Source organism: Apus apus, chromosome 5 (assembly GCF_020740795.1).
Source record: "Apus apus isolate bApuApu2 chromosome 5, bApuApu2.pri.cur, whole genome shotgun sequence".
NCBI classification, from domain to species: Eukaryota; Metazoa; Chordata; class Aves; order Apodiformes; family Apodidae; genus Apus; species Apus apus.
In genome coordinates this window covers 63184325-63204016 of record NC_067286.1, presented here as the reverse complement: position 1 = coordinate 63204016, position 19692 = coordinate 63184325, and the positions used below count along the sequence as shown (strand labels likewise).

At 49.1% G+C, this 19692-nt stretch overlaps 1 protein-coding gene across 4 annotated transcripts in view; it reads right to left on the bottom strand.

Moving 5' to 3' along the window:
• The window catches only part of FERMT2 (FERM domain containing kindlin 2), a 60466-nt gene that overhangs the window by 25117 nt on the left and 15657 nt on the right, over window positions 1-19692 (bottom strand). For all 4 annotated transcript variants that reach the window (XM_051621156.1, XM_051621157.1, XM_051621158.1 and 1 more), the window contains exon 2: window positions 11972-12205. In XM_051621156.1, the coding sequence (XP_051477116.1) occupies window positions 11972-12205 (234 nt within the window). The remainder of the gene's footprint in view (window positions 1-11971; window positions 12206-19692) is intronic.

Here is a 19692-nt window from a genome sequence, read left to right as displayed (position 1 = left end):
GCTTCCCTGCAGCATCCCTGCAGCATCCCTGCAGCATTCCTGCTTCCCTGCAGCATCCCTGCAGCTCCCTGCTTCCCTGCAGCATCCCTATAGCATCCTTGCTTCCCTGCAGCATCCCTGCAGCATCCCTGCAGCATTCCTGCTTCCCTGCAGCATCCCTGCAGCATCCCTGCAGTATTCCTGCTTCCCTGCAGCATCCCTGCTTCCCTTCAGCATCCCTGCAGCTCCCTGCTTCCCTGCAGCATCCCTGCAGCATCCCTGCAGCTCCCTGCTTCCCTGCAGCATCCCTGCAGCATCCCTGCTTCCCTTCAGCATCCCTGCAGCATCCCTGCAGCATCCTTGCTTCCCTACACAATCCTTGTTTCCCTGCAGCTGAGCACATTTCCCATTGATAAGCCACAAATTTCTCTCCTCTGGACGTACCATCATCTCCAAGATTTTCTAAACCCACTGATGCCCATTGAGGGTTGCAGGGGAAATTAAGAATTAAAACCAAGGCCCATCACGCCAGGAAGAAGAAAAAGCAGCAAGAGAGCTGGTTTTATTTCCCACCCCAGAACCAGCGAAACAGCAAGAAGCAACTTTGCACATCTCAGTATTTCATTCCAGTGCTGGTGAAAAACAAGCTTGCTGCTGCTTATGATTAGTAAGTGTACAAAGCATCTTCAAGTGTCCTCTGAGCAGAGCTGGGCTTGGCAAACCCCCTGGTTAGTTACTGTAGCTAAAGCAGAGCCTGGCCCAGGGCGCAAGGACTTGCAGATGGTGGGACTCCAGTTAACTGGGAACTGGGACAAGGAACCGCTCCAGAGCTCCAGCCTCTTGTTTTCTGGCCATAAGAGCAAAAGAAAGATCCTCACAGTAACCAAGTGGTGCACAGAAATTAAAATTCTTTACCCAGGTTTGGGCTTTTTACTTGATTTTCCTCTGCTTCACTCTGGTGAGACCTCTCTGCAGTGCTGGGTCCAGTTCTGGGGTCCCCAGAAGAGAAGGCTCCAGGGAGACCTTAGAGCCCCTTCCAGTGCCTGAAGGGGCTCCAGGGAAGCTGGGGAGGGGCTTGGGACAAAGGCAGGGAGTGATGGGATGAGGGGGAAGGGTTTCAAGAAGAAAGAGGGAAGATTGAGATGAGATCTGAGGAAGAAATTCTTTGCTGTGAGGGTGGTGAGACCCTGGCCCAGGTTGCTCAGGGAAGCTGTGGCTGCCCCATCCCTGGCAGTGTTGAAGGGCAGGTTGGATGGGGCTTGGAGCAACCTGGTCTGGTGGGAGGTGTCCCTGCCCATGCAGGGGGTTGGATCTAGATGGTGTTTAAGGTCTCTTCCAATTCAAACTAGTTTGGGATTCTGTGATTCTACTAAGCCCCACTGCACCTGGAGGAGCACATTGGCTGGAGTTGTTCACCTGGGGTAAAACATCTTCCCAGGGTTTGACTTCAGCCCCAGGTTTCAAAAAATTTCCAAAACCCCCCATTAACTATTTCATCCACATTTTCCAGCTGAAGCCAAGCTGCTCCTGCCAAAGGTCACTTGGAAGGAAAAAGGGCCAGTGAAATGTGGGTGGACCAGGAGACGTGACCTTCAGACAAGGCTAATGTGTTGACTCTTCCATTGACACGTTGGTCGGGGCTGTGTTTGCTTTTGAAGAGACTCCTTGTCTTTACACACAAGACAGATGGCACTGGCAACATCTACTCAAAATTACTGTAAATGATCCTTTTAGCATTTCAAGTCTATTTATTGTGTACCCGTGTGAAAACCCAGCCTCTTATCAAGCATCCTTGGCGTTGCTGGTGGCAGCCAGCAGAAACCATCTATGATGATACACAGACAATGCTGACCAAAATCTGGTCCAAACCCATTTTCAAAGAGGGATCCAGCCAGTAATCATTTGTATTTTGACAGCTCCTCCAGCCCACGCTGGACCAGCTGCAGCCACAGCTGAGCCCTAACATTGCTGCAGCTCCATGTCCATGTCCTAGCAGAAGGTTTTTGTCAAATGTAGGGGATTTCTTGCCCAGAGAGGTGGTAGATGCCCCATATCTGGAAACATTCTGCATCAAACTGGACAGGGCTCTGAGCTATCTGGTCTACTTGAAGATGTCCCTGCTCACTGCAGGGGGTTGGTCTGGATGGTCTTTAAAGGCCCCTTCCAACCCAAACCATTCTGTGATTCTGTGATTTTATCAAGTGAGGGAAATAAATGCCTTTTTTTGGGAGAAGCACCCACATGTGCATTTCACAGAGAGCAACTCAAAAACATGTCTGGGAACATGGCTTTCAACCTCCAAGAGAAATTTTTCCAACTGTTGGATGAAGCCATTTTGCTCCCTACAGCATCTTCTTTTCCATCTGCCTACAAGAGCCAACTTGTGCCTGTGCTGTCTCCTGCTGAAGACAAATCCACCACCTTTTTTTCCCTGTATAATCCCTCATTTCTCACCCAGCCCAGCTGTGCCTGTTCATCTCCCACACAAAGAGCAGAGCTGGGATGAAATTCTCCTTCTTCACAGGACGCAAACTGCCCCTAGCAAACTGACTTTAAAGAAAAATATCCTCCTTGCTGGGTGTAAAATTCACATTTCATGCTCTTTCTCACAGAATCCACCAAGTAAATCCTGCAGCTGCTTCATCTTTAACCACCAAAGAGTATCACGATGGGAAAGCAGTCGTGGTCAAGGATGGGACCAAAATCCACGTGTTTTGCTGTGGAAAAAGGGGTGATGTTGCTGCCTTGTTCTCATCCAAGATGTGGGATCCTCAGACCCTGCCAAGAAGAAGGCCAAGGGGCCAGGGGACACACTGTGACAATATTGGTGCTCAAGGGATGGGCTCTCACTCCCATGAGAAATCAGGTTTGTGGGTTTCTTGCATGTCCTACATCTGCAACACGGTGTCACTGACTGGAAGTGCTGTCTGTACAGGGTCAGCCTTCCCCAGACATTAACATGATGGGAATTCACACTGGTTTCTATATTCAATGTTGATACGTAAGGAAAATTTACCTGGAGTACTGTGTCCAATTCTGGGGTCCCCAACATGAGAAGGACATGGAGCTGTTGGAGAGAGTCCAGGGGAGGCCACAAAGATGATCCTAGGGCTGGAGCAGCTCTGCTCTGGAGACAGGCTGGGAGAGTTGGGGTGTTCAGCCTGGAGAAGAGAAGGCTCCAGGGAGACCTTAGAGCACCTTCCAGTGCCTGAAGGGGCTCCAGGAAAGCTGGGGAGGGGCTTTTCACAAAGGCTTGTAATGAGAGGACAAGGAGCAACGGATTAAAACTGGAGAAGGGAAGATTTAAGTGAGACATTAGGAAAAATTCTTTCCTGTGAGGGTGGTGAGACCCTGGCCCAGGCTGCCCAGGGAAGCTGTGGCTGCCCCATCCCTGGCAGTGTTGAAGGGCAGGTTGGATGGGGCTTGGAAGGTGTCCCTGCCCGTGGCAGGGGGGTTGGATCTAGATGATCTTCAATGACCCTTCCAATCCAAACCAGTTTGTGGTTCTATGAAAATTAATTCTCCAAAGAAGTCCTTAGCATCCATTTTTCTGGCTCCCTTAAAAGGCCCAAGGGCTGGTTTGCCTGGTTAGCTCTTGAAGCTTAAAAACTCCATAATTTTCCTTGTAGGACAGGCAGAATTTAGGGTAAATCCTCTCTTTAATGCTTGTCCAGTTACCCTCCGTCAGGAAATGTGTTTTGAAGTGGGATATCTCTGTGCTGTCTCGAAGCAATGACTCACAAAAATTATAGCCTTTGTGCACCACCAGGACAATTCTTAGAAAAATGAGACCTCAAACCCCATCTCAGACTTTAAAAAAAAACAACAAACCAACAAAACCCCCATGTTTTTCTTTGGAATGAGTGAATTCAGAGTTTCGTTGGGTAAGTTTATAGAATTAACTCTCCCACTTATCTTCAACATAAACTCACTCGAGATAAAGTTCTGCAAAACAGAGCAGAGGCAAAAAAAAAACCAACAAACCCCAAGATTTATGTAACTTCTGAAGAGCCTGGAGATAAGACCGTGGTTGTACCGGATGCTGGGCAGCATCTGATGGTGGAGCAGGCCCTCAGCTCCTCAGCACAGTTTACTAGGTTTGTACACCCACCTACATTCAGAACATTTTATTATGGGTTCTTCAGCTGCCTGGTTGCTCAAATATTTATTTGGGTAAAAGCCAAGTTCTCCACTCGTTGCCCTGGGCCAAGCAGTTATGTCAGGACATCCTGCAAAGCCTCCTGAGATGCCCAACAAGTGCTGTGGGCACAGACCAAACTGGGGCTGACCCTGTCAAAGGCTTTGCCAGAGCCTTCCCAAACTCAGCGTGGAAAATCCAAGTGCCTGTTGACTTATTGACCTGCTCTCGGAGCAACGACCTGCAAAACCACCCGAAAACTGGGGGCCAGTGGGGTCTGCAGTGGTGCGACCCAGAGCGGTACCCAGAGCCAACATCAGGCACCACTGGCCAGGATCCAGGAGGAGAAGGAAACCAGCGGTGACGGAGCCAAGTGTTATTGCAAGGCTATTAAAAAAAGAGTCAAATCAACAGAATTAGAACGCTTGGATGGGTTTTTTTTTTTCCACAACTGGGATGAAATCCCCAGACTCCAGTTATCCGGATGCCCCTCAGAGCACAGAGAGCACTCTGAGCCTTGACCCTGAACTGCAGCTGAAGTCAAACTCAATTCAATTAAATTAAAGCACCACAAGCGAGAGCAAAAAAAAAAATCCACTTACACCCTCTGCATCGGACCATCGAGAGCAATCAGAACAATCTTAAGGAAGGTGGTGGCTTTTGCCAGCATCTCCTGATGTCTTCAGGATGAAAGTCTATTTAAAGGGTCTCTGTCAACAGCAGAGTAAGGATGAAAAAATTCACTGACTCACACGGTGACATCCAACCTGATGCTACTCCACAGGCAGAACAGGGACTAGGCTGGGGGGGGGTGGGGGTGGAAGAGGAAGGGTAATTTTTTTTCCCCATTTCACTCACTTTGCAATTAAATCCTCTTATTTCCCTACTAGTCCAGCTTGTCTGGATCCTACACAACAGCTGCAGCCCAAGGTAGGCAAGCAGTACAAGAGGAAAAGAGCAAAATGAAGAAGTTGGCAGGGGTGCACTTGGGCCTCACCATTTAAAAAGCTGAGTACATTGCAATTTGGCCGACTCTCTAAATGGTAAGATTTCCTTCCACACCCATCTCCTAGACATATTTAGAAATAGCTGTGCTACTGCCAAACCCTCTGCTTGTGGCAGCAAACCCTGCCTCGGGATTTCACCGCCTCTGTCGCTGCTCCGGTATATGAACATCATCTCCAAGCATCTTCCTGGTGCTACTGAGCATCTGGAGGCTCTATCAGCAGATGCTGCTGTCACCACCCCCCACATAACCCCTGAGATGCTCATATGTATCCACCAGGACTCCTTTTCACAGAATCACAGAATTGTTCTGGTTGGAAAAGACCTTTAAGATCATCGAGTCCAACCATAACCTAACTCTACCAACCATTAACCCAACTCTACCAACCATAACCTAACTCTACCAACCATTAACCCAACTCTACCAACCACAACCTAACCCTACCAACCATTAACCCAACTCTATCAAGTCCAGTGCTTAAACCATGTCCCTCAGCAACACATCATACATGTTTGATAAACACCTTCAGGAGAGTGATTCAACCACCTCCCCTTTCAGACCCACTATTTTAGGAATATAATCACAGACTGGTTTGGGTTGGTTTGGACCTTAAAGATCATCCAGTCCCAATCCCCCTGCATGGGCAGGGACACCTCCCACCAGCCCAGGTTGCTCCAAGCCCCATCCAACCTGCCCTTCAACACTGCCAGGGATGGGGCAGCCACAGCTTCTCTGGGCAACCTGGCCCAGGGTCTCACCACCCTCACACTGAAGAATTTCTCCCTCCTAATGTCCAACCCAAATCTCCCCTCTTCCAGTTTTAATCCACTACCCCTTGTCCTCTCACTACAAGCTTTTGTAAACAGTCCCTCCCCAGCTTTCCTGTAGGCCCCAAGTAATGTTCCTTTACTTTCCAGAGGGGCACAAAGGAAGAAAAAAAAAGGTTTAAAGAGGTTTACAATGGGGATTTGCAATGGTGAGGAGTAACTCCAGACAGATTTTCCTCCTTGAAAGCACCTCAGCTGGGGCTGTGGCTCCATGTGCTAACAGGCAGAGCCCTGGGAACTCCATCCACCTCAGAGAACCAAAGGGTTTCAGTTTTGCAAAAGAAAAAAAAAAAAGAAAAAGAGAAAACAAGAAAACAGCAGCTTTTTATAGCAGTCTTTTTGGCAATGGAGGGCGTGGAAATATTACAAATACTTCAGAAGTCAGAGGACATTCTGTACTGGAGCAAGGACCATTTATAAAGGAAAAAAAAAAAAAGGTAGGGTCATATTGGGTGTCTAGACTGCTGGTGGGTGTTGCCTGGCTGGGGACAGGTCTGCATCACACCGTGACTAAATGGCACTGTCACCTCGTCTCAGGTTGCGCTCGGTGGCCAGAGGCAGCACCTCGTTATTTTGGGGCAGGGCGAGGCGAGGGGAAGGAGCTCAGCACCCCCACAGGGCTCCCCACATCCCATCCCTCTCCTCCAGCCCCATGGGATCCCCAGGATGGGACCACCCTTATCCTGGGCCAGAAGGTTCCCACAGAAGGCCCCTGGGGAGCTGGGGACTGGAGCAAGATGGGATGGGGACCCTGCTGGACACAGGACACACACTGCTTTCCAAAAGAGGTGATGAAGTTCTTTGAGGGTTCCAAGGAAGCAGGTGGGTGTGATGCCCTACCAGCCTTTGGGGGGAAAAAATACAACAGATCTGAAGAGAATTTCTTCCTCAGGGTGAGAAAGGGAGGGAGTAATCATGAATTTTGGAGAGCTTTCTCCCAGGGCTGCCTCCTCCCAGCTTCGATACCACATCCTCCTCCCAGCACTCCCAGCTCCCACCAGGAATGATCCCTGCTCCCCAGGCTGGAGGACAGCCTTGGTCCCAAATCTTCACCACCAGAAGAGGACATAAGCTTTTACCCCATCACAGCACCTCTTTATGACACAGGCTATTTCCTTAGGAGAAGCAGCATCAACAGGGCAGGAAACATCCAGGCATGGGGAAAAAACCTTCCCCTTGCATCTCTCTGGTTGGTCTCCCTCTCCCACACGCTCACCCGGCCCCAGAAGATCCTGCCTGGAGTCTCCTACTGCTCCCAGAACACAAGGAAAAAAAAATACAGGCAGCAGCAGGAAGAAAGGGATGCTGTAAAGAAGCAGATGAAGGGTGTGAGCAAGGCCCCTGATGTCCTGGAACCATATGAAGCTGTTATGGAGGAAAAGAGGAACTTTTTATTTTCTCTGTAGGATGATGGGTTAGTAGGAGCTTTACAACGCAGCCACGTCTCCTGTCACCCCAAAACCCACTTTCCAATGAGGACATTCCCACCCACACCAATCAAGTGTTGAGTGCAGCCCCATCCAATTGCACTTGTGGATTTGATGGGATGTTTCCCAGGCAAAAATCTCTCCCAGAAGGATGCTGAGAAGAGCAGGGCACACGGGAGCCCTGCAAGCAGGACCCCATCCCAACCTCCGCGCTGCTCCAAAAACCAAACCCCTGCTGCTCTGATTGAAAAAACAAACAAAAAGAGAAGTTTTACTTTCTCTTTCTCTGGTCTATAACTGCAGATCAAAGCTGGCCCTTCAGGCCAGCAACGCCTGCCAGCAGCTGCTCCTGGGCAGGCCTCCAGCCCAGCCTTCGGGTGAGGGCTGCCCATCCCATCCCACCCAGATCCTCCCCTGCTGCCTGCTCCTACAGCAGGCAGGGTCAATCCCTGCTGTTAACCCTCCCCATCTCTTGCTGTGGGAATGGAGGGGCTGCAACCTGGGAATGAAATTGCTTTTATTTCCAGCTTCACATGACCTCTGCGAACGAGGGGGATGTGTGAGCAGCTCCAGCATCTTCCCACAGCCACCTCTGGGATGGCCCCTGGGAGCAAGCGGTGAGAGCTGCCCTGGACAATGACCTCCCTCTGCACAAGAACAGAGACTTGCTTTAAAAACCAACTGTGAACCACAGCGGTGACACCTCCGGGGTACAATTTAAAGGGGATATAAGAAAAGGCACAACTCTAAATCATCCACCCAAGAGGATTTCCTGCTTGTGTAGAGAGGATTTTATAAATGCAACCAGCTCCAGTCCCGGCAACACGAGGAATTACTTACATTACTCATTAATCACACCATATGCTAAAATTACTGAAGTGTGTAATTAAACGCTCCGGGGGCAAAGACAGCAAACACTTACAGCCAAAATATGAGCAGCTCACAAGCACAGACACTGGTCCAAGCTGCCTGGACCCTAATTTTAGAAATCAAGGGATTTTCAGAGACAAGAGCTAAGCTGTTAGGGCAGGGACTACTTGTCAGGCTGCCCAGGGCAGTGGTGGAGTCCCCATCCCTGGAGGGGTTTCCAAGCCGTGTAGATGTGGTGCTGAGGGACATGGGGCAGTGGTGGCCTTGGCAGGGCTGGGCTAATGGTTGGACTTGATGGTCTCAAAGGTCTTTTACAACCAAAATGATTATGTGATTCTAGTTCTTTCCCCTTCTGCTTTGAAATATCAACTCAGCTTTCCACAAGAAGACAATCAGTGTGATTGATTCAGGGTATGAGTGGCTCTCTGCAGCCATCCTGTGCAGAGCTACTGAGTGGGCAGAAGGTAATGGAGGAAAATGGGGCAGCCTAGATACTAACCTGGGGGGAGGAGAAAAAACAACCAGGGCAACAGGCAGGTGGGGAAAATATTATAGCACAGCCTGCAAGACCCCAAGAGAGGGTTTTGCTGGAGAGAAAGAAAAACGCAAGTTCCCCAAGCTGGGATGACCCCCCACCCTTCAGCCACTATGATTTTTGGCAAGCTGCAGTGGGCACCAAGGTGAGGACAGATATTTCCCATGCCCTGCAGGAACCAGAGGCCCTGTGCAAATCCAGCAGGACCCCCCCACAAAGGGGAGGTCACACCAGGAAGCAGCAGCCCCTCTTGTGACCTCCTGGCTGAGATCAGCTCCTATCTCCACCATGAGTGCTTGGCTCTGGGATCCCATGCCTGGGGACAGGTCTGACCCAAGGTGCAGCACCAAGGTCACACACGGAGGGAGAAGGAACAGGAGGTGACTGGGACTGGCATGGGGTGGTTTGGTGTCTGCCCCAATGAGCTGTTGAATCATACATATATTTATGAACTGAGACCTCTTTGGGGCAAACATCAAACCATATATATTACATATATATATATATATATACAAAATATCTATGTCTTCCCACTGGGAAGCTCTTCCCTGGACCACAGAGGGATTTGGACACCTAAATTAGATACAGACATAAACCAGTGGTATTTGGACACATACTTTGTATATATACACATAAAATTATATATATGATGTATATCATATAGTGTATCTTCCATAAAACATACATGTGTATACTATATTAAATATATGAAATATATTACATTATGTTACAATATTATATCATATTATATTGCATTGCATTGCAGGGGGGTTGGAACTAGATAATCTTTAAGGTCCCTTCCAACCCAAACCATTCTATGATTATTTGATATGATATATAAAGATAGGGGTATGTGGACACCTATACAATATCCATCTCTACAGTCCAGGGAAGAGCATTCCAGCCCCTCCAGCTCCAGCACTACCACCTCCCCACATCCCAATCCCCTCCTCCCTCGAGCTGATGTTGAGCAGATGTGGCTGCTCTTCCCACAGCTCTGCTGAACATCTGGCTCCCAGTAAACACAGAGACAAGGGCTAAACAAGATCTAATGTCTGTGCTCAGCCACGTAGTTTCCATCCATCCTCAAGCAGCTCAGGCTGGTTAAGTCACCACAAGGGGAGTGAAGTTTCCAGCAAAAACCCTGCTTTCCCCCAAAATCAGGAATATTGATGCCAGCAGGTCAGATGCCAGGGGAGGAAAGGCAGAACCACCCTGCACAGATGCGTGTCCCCTCCTACCACAGCTGGGCTGCAGCCACCCCAGCGGCGTCTTCCCCTCCCACATCTTTAAATATTAACATTATCCCACTGGGTTTGTTCATCAATCCACTGAGAGCCCTGGAGTGGAGGACAGAGCTGCTCCAGGCCCATGTAAGGCTCTGGCTGCTCGGTGGCGTCAGGGGCAGATCCCTGGTGACGTGATGAAGTGGATCAGAATTTCCTGACGTGACTCAGAAAAGAGTCATCGGCCACCGAGCGGATGCCGGTGACCTCGCTGTCCAGCCTGACATTAAAAACAGCAACAGGAGACAGGGGTGGGGAAGTAGGAGGTGGGGAGGGGAAGGCAAAATCGGCTGGGAAATAATGCTGCCTAAGCCTTTTCTATTTTAAGGAGAAATTGCCCAATATGTATATTAAAAAAAAAAAAACAACCACCCAAAACAAACACCCACAACAAAAACCAGAAAGAAACAGCGAAGATTTGTAACCAGCTTTATCCACAGACTGAAGCAGGGCCATGGTGGAGGCCAGGCTGAGCTCCTCCAGCCTCATGAAACAACTGGGTCAGGCAGAAATGACCCCACTGCCTTTTTTTTTTTGAGAGCAGAAATAGATTTTACTATGGCTGAGGTCAGGTTGCAGGATCCTCTCAGAAGGGAGCAAGCAAGAAGGACATCACAAGCTCCTCAGAGTGAAGTTACCATCTCCTGGGGTGGTTCTTTTTTTTGGGGGGGGAAGAAAGAAGCTTTGGCTTCTGGGGTAAGAAAGTTGTGAAGATGGGTAAAAAAGTGATGGATAAAAGCAGCAGACCCATGTACCCAGTAGGAAATGATCCACCCCTTCTTCTGGGGCTTCTTTTCAACAAAGGGAAGGATCATGAAGAGGAGTTGGGGAGGAGAAAGGGAGACTCAGTTCCTTCACTGCACCAGACAGTTTTACAGTGAAGCATCATCACTTAATCTCTAATGTGATTTTCCACTGGAGGAGAACCCACAGAGCTGGCAGGTTTCCTACTTCAGGGTTGGTTTTTCATCTAGTGCATAAATTTGCAGGGAAAAAATTTACAACCCAACAGCAGCTGCTTTGCTTTGCCTAAGGATGCACCAGGAGCAGCTCGGCAGCCGAGAGGTTTTTTTAGACTAAAACCAAACAAAAACATTTCCAAACAGCTCAGTATGCACCTTTTGCAGACCTCTATCCCTTCTCCAGCCATAGAGAGGACATTAAGCTGAACTGTCATCTGCTGTTTGGACTGTGCACTGGCGTAAGCACCTATGAAGACAGACTGGGAGAGTTGGGGTGTTCAGCCTGGAGAAGAGAAGGCTCCAGGGAGACCTTAGAGCACCTTCCAGTGCCTGAAGGGGCTCCAGGAAAGCTGGGGGGGGGCTTGGGACAAGGGTAGGGAGTGAGACAATGAGGGGGATGGTTTCAAAGTGAAGAGAGGAGATTGAGATGAGACACTAGGAAGAAACTCTTTGCTGTGAGGGTGGTGAGACCCTGGGCCGGGTTGCCCAGAGAAGCTGTGGCTGCCCCATCCCTGGCAGTGTTGAAGGGCAGGTTGGATGGGGCTTGGAGCAGCCTGGGCTGGTGGGAGGTGTCCCCGCCTATGGCAGGGGTTGGAACCCCCTTTTAGGTCCCTTCCAACTCAAACCAGTTTGTGATCCTATGATAAAGACAAAGTCAAGAACAGCTTTGCTACGAAACACAATTCAGCACAAACCCCGTATTTTTTGGTACATGTGCAGCACAATCGGTTCCGTTATTTAAGTATTTACACATAAAAAATTAGACTTGCAAGGTCTGCTTGTCGCCCAGGTGAGCACTGGGTGTTTGAAGCTGGAAACCAACATTAATTTGATAAGCTGAGGAGATGAGCACAGAGGTGGAAGGAGGGGCAGGAGCCAAACCAAACGCTGACCTGCCCACGGCGGCTGGAAAGCGGCGGCTTCCGGCGCTCACTACTTACTGAACGTTTTGCAGATGTCAGAAACAGCCTTGAAGACCCTGTCCGAGAAGTTGACCTTCACCTTGACATACTTCATGTTGGGCAGCTGGAGGCGAAGCAGCTTGTGCTGAGGTGTGAACTGGAGCTTGGCATCAGCCTGTATCCCGTATTTGTCCAACGTCCAGTGCGTTTTAAGGAGCCAAGTTTTCTTCTTTTCCCACCACAGCGCGTGATCCGACCAGTCCTTCTTGACATCTGCAACAAAGACACCATTTTACTAGCTGAAACCTGGACCAGAATTAGGCTTTGAAAGACAAAAACAGAAAGAAGTTTCAATGCTTTTCACCAAGAAGCAACTATCGATCCAAACCCGCCAGCAGCCCTTTTCAGATACAAATAATTGCTTGTACTCAAAAGCATCCAGACAAAAGTAGGAAAGAACCCTAGAGGAATATGGATGAGATGTGATGTGTCCATAGACCACTCAGCCTGGCAGCAGTGAGGCTGGAGGATGAAGCCAAGAGGGTCATGAATGACCTGACGCTTTCTCCAGGAGGGGCTCTGCACAACTTTTTAGGTTAACTATCAATTTCTGGGTTTCTCCCTCCCTGGAAGTGTTCAAGGGCAGCTTGGATGGGGCTTGGAGCAGCCTGGTCTGGTGGGAGGTGACCCTGCTCACATAGGGGGTTGGAACTAGATGATCTTGAAGGTCTCTTCCAAGTCAAATAATTCTGTGATTCTATGATTCCCCATCCCCACCACACAGGACAGCTGAAGGTGAGTCCAGCCACCCTGGCACACACAGAAAGCACAACTTGAAGGAGGTCTGCAAGAAAAAATTGACAACATGTCTCCTCCAGGTCTTTCAGTTTCTACAAATAAAACTGTAAAATTCCCAAGTGAAACCAAAGCAACCTCCCAAGGGAACAACAGAGCAAAAACTTAACAGTCACATCTCCTTCCAGCAGGGATGTAACCGTGGGCTCTCTGAATGTCATGACCAAGCTGGGAAGTAGTTGGGAAACCGAAGCATAGCGGTAGCTCCAAAAGACAACCCCTGTGCAGTATTTTGCCTAACACTTGGAGTAAGTTTTGCTCACACCTCCCTGCAGCCCCTGACACTCCTGGGGAGCATCTTCCAGTCCAACAACCACCGACCGGCGTTAACGGTGCAACATCCCCCCACCACGCAGGAGGAAGGGATGGAGAAGGGGATGATCCAGGTGCTGCAGCTGCGTTGTGCAAAGCTCTGCTTAGCCTAAACCCTCGCTCTCCAGGGGGTGTGTCAGCATCAGTGGTGACAGCAGTGAGGACAGGGACAGCCACAGCTCTTGGTTTCAAAGGAAAAACCAAGTGTTTCCACAGGACGTCATCTGGGCAAGCACGTAAGAACCTCAAGAGGTTGGAGGACGTGTCACAGGGACACTTCTGCATTCAATATCACAAATGGTAGAGCTACCAGTAAGCTCTGAGCTTACAGACTTTGTATGAGGATTATTTTTATTTCTGTAATAAAAAAGAAAAGAAGCTTGAAATCACAGAATTGTTTTGGTTGGAAAAGGACTACACTGTCCAGGTTAAGGCACCAATAATAAAATAATTCTGTTCCAGCTCCAGATCCTACTCAGACTCCAGATTCCCAACTTAGAACATCAGTTTCACCCAAATTAAAACTGTCAGCTGATGATTATTGCAACAGCTCCTTCCTCCAGCCTTCAGCAGTGATGCTCAGGCATGGTGGGGCACCAGTCATGGACAAACCCAGCACAGCTCAGGGCAAAGCTCCTGCAGCAGATCCACCACCAAGCATGCTGAAGGCACCAAGGAACGCACTCCAAGACTGACATCACAATGACTACGCCCACGAGCTATGTCTGAACTCCATCAAGATGAGAACAATGTGACAAACCAGCTTTTTTCAGTCCCTATCTGACAACGGGATCTGGAGCTCGGGGTTACTGCGAAAACCCAGCAGAAGCTTTTTTGTCTTTGAACTCCCAGTCTAAAGGCATCATCCTGCAGCCAGAAATGTTCAGCTAGACTTTTCAACAGCTTTGTACAATCAAATTAAACAAAACCAAATATAGAAAAGCATGCGAACTTGCACAAGCCTTGGCAACCCTCAAAAAAATGTGAGAAATCATTACAATGGACTTTAGTAACGAAGCCCAACTTCTGCCCTACTGAAAGCTGAGCACACTGGCACCAAAATTCTGGGGGGAGGAAAAAAATAAAGGCATTTTGAATCACCAACACCTACACCTAACAGAGGGGATTTGGTTTTATGCTGCAGATTAACCTTGCAGGCCGTGGCACGAACGTGCACAGCATCGTCTTTCGGTCAGAGAGTAATTAACACTTCAAATTAACAGTGAGATGTGGGCTATGCCCACAAAGGTAAAGACCCGTGGCTGCCCCACGGGGGAAGTTATATATACATGAGGTTGGCAAATGTTTAGCAGCTGACTTGTGGGGTTGGGTTTAACAAGGAAAACTTTGGTGCTGCGCAGGGCAGCAGGCAGGACCTGCAATCCTCGCAGCCCTGGGAATGCCACCCGCCTGGTTACAAGCTGATCAAAGGTCTCTGAACCTTCACCATGGTCCCAATCCACGAGTTACTGATTTGTCAGGGCTCCAGCTTCATGTCAAAGCTTATTATTTCGGCTCAGTCCTTTCCCATTTCCCACTGTCAGTTGCAGGACTGGCTGTTTCATAGTTATCAGAGCCCGGGTGAGTCTCCAAGCATTTAAAATTCCTTTTAGAGATCCCACACCTCAAATTCAAAAGGTTACCCCAGGTTCAAAACCTCACTGCAAATCTCAGTGGAGGTGTTTGAAGATCCAGAAGCTTCTCTTGAGCTGTTAAATGTCCCTTGCACATCCCTGAGCAGCTGTTCCCAGCCCTGATGTGTAACCAGCCTTAGGGCAACGCTGTCACTCCACGAAGCAGAAATGGTCAGAGCCAGCAAGTGCTTGTCAGCATCTCCAGCAGAGCAAACAGGAAAAGGAACAGAATTGCTCATTGGGGTGGGAAAATCCACCCATATTGGTCTAAATTAGCTGATTCCTGCTTTTGATATGGCAGGGAGAGAAAAGCAGCAGAGCCACCAGGATTGAGGTGCCCTCAGTGCAATAAAAAAAAGCATTTTCCCACCATGGTCAGCTTGGGCAGAGGAGAGCACAGAGGGATCCCTGGAAATGAGCTGCAGAAATCTGCCAGGGTCACAGCAAATCCCTGCGGCTGGTGCTCCCCTGCCAGGCAAGGAACCTGTAGTGACAGGACAAGGGGTGATGGCCTTACACTGAAGAGGGGAGATTCAGATTAGACATTAGGAGGAAATTCTTTGCTGTGAGGGTGGTGAGACCCTGGCCCAGGCTGCCCAAGGAAGCTGTGGCTGCCCCATCCCTGGCAGTGTTGAAGGGCAGGTTGGATGGGGCTTGGAGCAGCCTGGGCTGGTGGGAGGTGTCCCTGCCCATGCAGGGGTTTGGAAGTAGCTGATCTTGAAGGTCCTTTCCAACCTAAACCAGTCTGGGATTCTTGATTCTCTGTGGAAGCTGGAGCTGTCAGCATCAGCTGGAGCACGGGCTGGGCACTGGAAGCTCCAGAAGCCCAACCCTGGCAGCAGCGGGAAAGGGAAGCACGGCACTTCCTTCCCAGCATCAAAAATAACCCCTGCTCCTGCTTCCTCCACCCCCTGCACGGCCTGAACCGAAACCTCAGCCACTGGGAGCCTGGGAGGGCTGGGCAACCCAGCTGTGATTTATTTTTTTTGGAGGAAGAACCTGGTTTTCCATTTGCATTTGGACATTTTGTACAGCAAACCCCAGGGAGCAAGCTTGCTGGTCACCTTGAAAAGCTGTTCAGACAGTCCTGCAAATGCAAGAAGCATCTTAAATTGCCCAGACAGCTGCAGAGACATCTGTGAGGACCCAACATTATGAGAAGTGATGAAGAGCTGCTCAATAAAGTGTTTTAAAGCTTAAACACCCTCAGCTTTCAAGTCCTGCCGGTGCCTCGCTGCAGTCACATCACACCAGCTTCTCCAACATAATTACAGTTGCAGATTTTTATTCCCACTGCTACTGCTAAATTCCCAGCTAGAAACCAAGCAGCAGATAATGAGTCTTAATTGAAATGCAGACAAAGTGCATGTTCATGCTGGGCTTGTTATTGCACAGACACACACATCCACAACTACCACTTAAGCAAGGAGGCAGAATTTTGGTGTAGGCAGCCCCATCCTGACGGCCCAGAAACCAACCATGTCCTGGGCTGCATCAAAAGAAACATAGTCAGCAGGTCAAGGGAGGTGATTCTCCCCCTTTACTAGGCTCTTGGGTGACCCCACTTGGGAGTACTGTGTCCAGTTCTGAAGCTCCCAACACAGGAAGGACATGGGGCTGTTGGAGAGAGTCCAGAGGAGGCCACGGAGATGATCCCAGGGCTGGAGCAGCTCTGCTCTGGAGACAGGCTGGGAGAGTTGGGGTGTTCAGCCTGGAGAAGAGAAGGCTCCAGGGAGACCTTAGAGCACCTTCCAGAGCCTGAAGGGGCTCCAGGAAAGCTGGGGGAGGCTTTTCACAAGGGCTTGTAGTGAAAGGACAAGAGGGAATGGATCAAAACAGGAGGAGGGGAGACTGAGATTAGACACGAGGAAGAAATTCTTTACGGTGGGGGTGGTGAGACCCTGGGCCGGGTTGCCCAGAGAAGCTGTGGCTGCCCCATCCCTGGCAGTGTTGAAGGGCAGGTTGGATGGGGCTTGGAGCAACCTGGGCTGGTGGGAGGTGTCCCTGCCCATGGCAGGGGGGTAGGACTGGATGATCTTTAAGGTCCCTCCCAACCCAAGCACTCTATGGTTCTATGATCCCATTTATCCCAGGAGCTGGCTGCTCCAAACACCTTCCCACGCTGATCCACGGATTTTTCAACTTCCTTTTCTACTCTGCTTCCACAGCAGCTACTGGATCTCCTTCCCTCCAAAGCCTTGCTGGCCCTTGGCAGCTCCCTCCATGAGCTTATGACTTACTCACAGTAGTATACAAGTCTCCAGTGTTACATAAACACTGCATTTGTTATTTTGGAATATCCCCTGTTCCAAATGGGCCTTCCTTCCATGAAAGAGACCAGATACAACCAAATAAACCTATCTTTAAATTTTTTCCTCCCTGTCCCCAGCACATGGTTAAACTTCACTAACTTAGTACTTGGAAAGCAGGATGCTCCAGCAGTGGTGGCCTCCACCTCTGGTAAAGGCTCCTATGGGATAGATCCCCTTTCACAGACACACAGATTCACAGAATGTTCAGGGTTGGAAGGCACCTCTGAAAATCATCCAGTCCAACCCCCTTGCTAGAGCAGGATCCCCTAGAGCAGATCCCACAGGAACACGTCCAGGCGGGTTTGGAATGTCTCCGGGGATGGAGACTCCACAACCTCCCTGGGCAGCCTGTCCCAGGGCTCTGTCACCCTCAGGGTAAAGAAGAATGTTCTTCTATTTAGGTTAAAACATCTGTTTACCAGTTTGAGACAAATGCCCCTTGTTCTGTCACTGGACACATCCCTGATTAAATTCCTGGAACAGCAAAGAGCCTGAGAACCCCTCCATCACCTTCACATGGAGGCAGATCATTGAAAAAGCTCCTGCATAAGCTTGAGTACGTACGTTGGGAACTTCTGCAAGCCTGTCTGGTTTGCATCAAGGGTTTCTGTTTGATTTTTGGGAACACAGAGGTGCAGCTGAAGTTGGTTCCCTGCAACATTCTCCACCTCAGGAGGGGCAGCGGATACAGCCAAAGCAGAGGCTTCAGTTTGTTTCTTAATTATAACTGATGGTTTTTAGAGCAATGGGTCCAAGTCTTCAGCCCTCCCGGGGGAGCAATACAGAAGGAGCATCCTCCTCCAGCATAAAACACGGCCAACCAAAGCCCATCCCTCCCTGCTTGTTCTTCCATGGAAGCAGAAGGAGCAGAGCTGCCCTCCCTGGTCCTGGCTCTTTCCCCAGCCTTAAGGGTGCTCCCAGGGCTGCTCTTAATGAGGATTATTCCTGCTTGGGAAGGTGAGGTAGCAAAATGCCTTTCCATTACCCACACAATACCTCAAATTTATTACCTTCATATATATATATGTATATATATATATATATATATATATACACACACACACATATATATGTAAACATACTGTGCATATAAACATACCTACATACACACTTACATGATATATATACACATATAAATAATATATAATACACATAAATAACATACATGCATATATACGATATACACACATAAAATATATGCATATATAACATATATACACATAAACTTCCCAGGGAAGCTGTGGCTGCCCCATCCCTGGCAGTGTTGAAGGGCAGGTTGGATGGGGCTTGGAGCAACCTGGGCTGGTGGGGGGTATCCCTGCCCATGCAGGGGGGTTGGAACTGGATGGTCTTTACCCAACCCAAACCAGTCTGTGATTCTATGAACTATACATATACTCATCTAAATATATATACATGTATATTTATACACACACACATATATATATGCTATAAATATAAAAGACACAGTGCAAAGGACTGGAACCAACTCACAAGCCATGCATTTCCTCTTGCAAAAAGTGATTTTATACTTGGTAACCTGTTGGGGGAAAAAATCCCCACAACCTTCCAGCTTCTCAACGAGTTTGGAGTGGATGGGTTGAAACTGGCCAAGGGTTTTTATAAGGATGGAAATAAAAAACAACAGCTGGGTTTCATTTTTTAAAAAAACGAATGTGCAAGACACATCTAATTGAAAAAAAAAAAATCAAAATATGTGGAGAGCACGTTTAAAACTCCAACTGCAGGCAGCAGACAGCTCGAGAGGCAGCTGGGGGATTAAAGTACCTTTAAACTCAAATACCTGCTGATAAGGCATTAATCTGGCGCTCGCAAGCCCTGAGGAGCAGCCAAGGGGCTCTCCAAGCTGGAGGTTGGGTGTTGGCTGGTCACACACCCCTCCTGGGAAGCTGGCAGGGAAGAAAAAACTCCTTCAAAGGAAAAGAGACCTCCAGCAATAAATAGCTGGGGAGCCCAGGGTGCCCTGGGTGAGCTGGATGCACGCTGCCCTCCACCCTCCTGTCCCTTCAGGAGGCACCACGGGGCATGGAAAGCAAGGAAGGAGTATTTAAAAACCTGGAAGGGAGAGGAGGACTATGAGTGCAAAAAAAAGGAAGAAAAAAGCAAACCACAAAACCAAAGCAGCAACAACTCACTGAACACAAGGTGATGTGGTTGCTTGGGTGGGTTGTGCCTTCCCCGTGCGCCGTCAGGCAGCGTGTGTCGTGAGGTCTGAGGGCACCTCTTCACATGGTTCAGAGAATACTGCAGGTGTTCCCAAGATGTTTAGAAGTACCAGAAAAAAAATGGCTAATCCAGCGCATGGAGCAAGCCAGAGGTGCTGGGGTAGAACAAGGGGTGATGGTTTTAAAGTAAAAGAGGACAGATTTCAATGAGATATAAGGAAGGATTTTTTTTACACGGAGGGAGGTGAAACACTGGCCCAGGGTGCCCAGAGAGGTGGGAGATGCCCCACCCCTGGAGACATTCCACGCCAGGCTGGATGGGGTTCTGAGCAACCTGATCTGGTTGAAGATGTTCCTGCTCACTGCAGGGGGTTGGACTTCGACGTCCTCTAAAGGCTCCTTCCAACCCAAACCATTCTCTGATTCCATGAGGAATAAAGAAGTGGTTTTTTCTGTGAAGA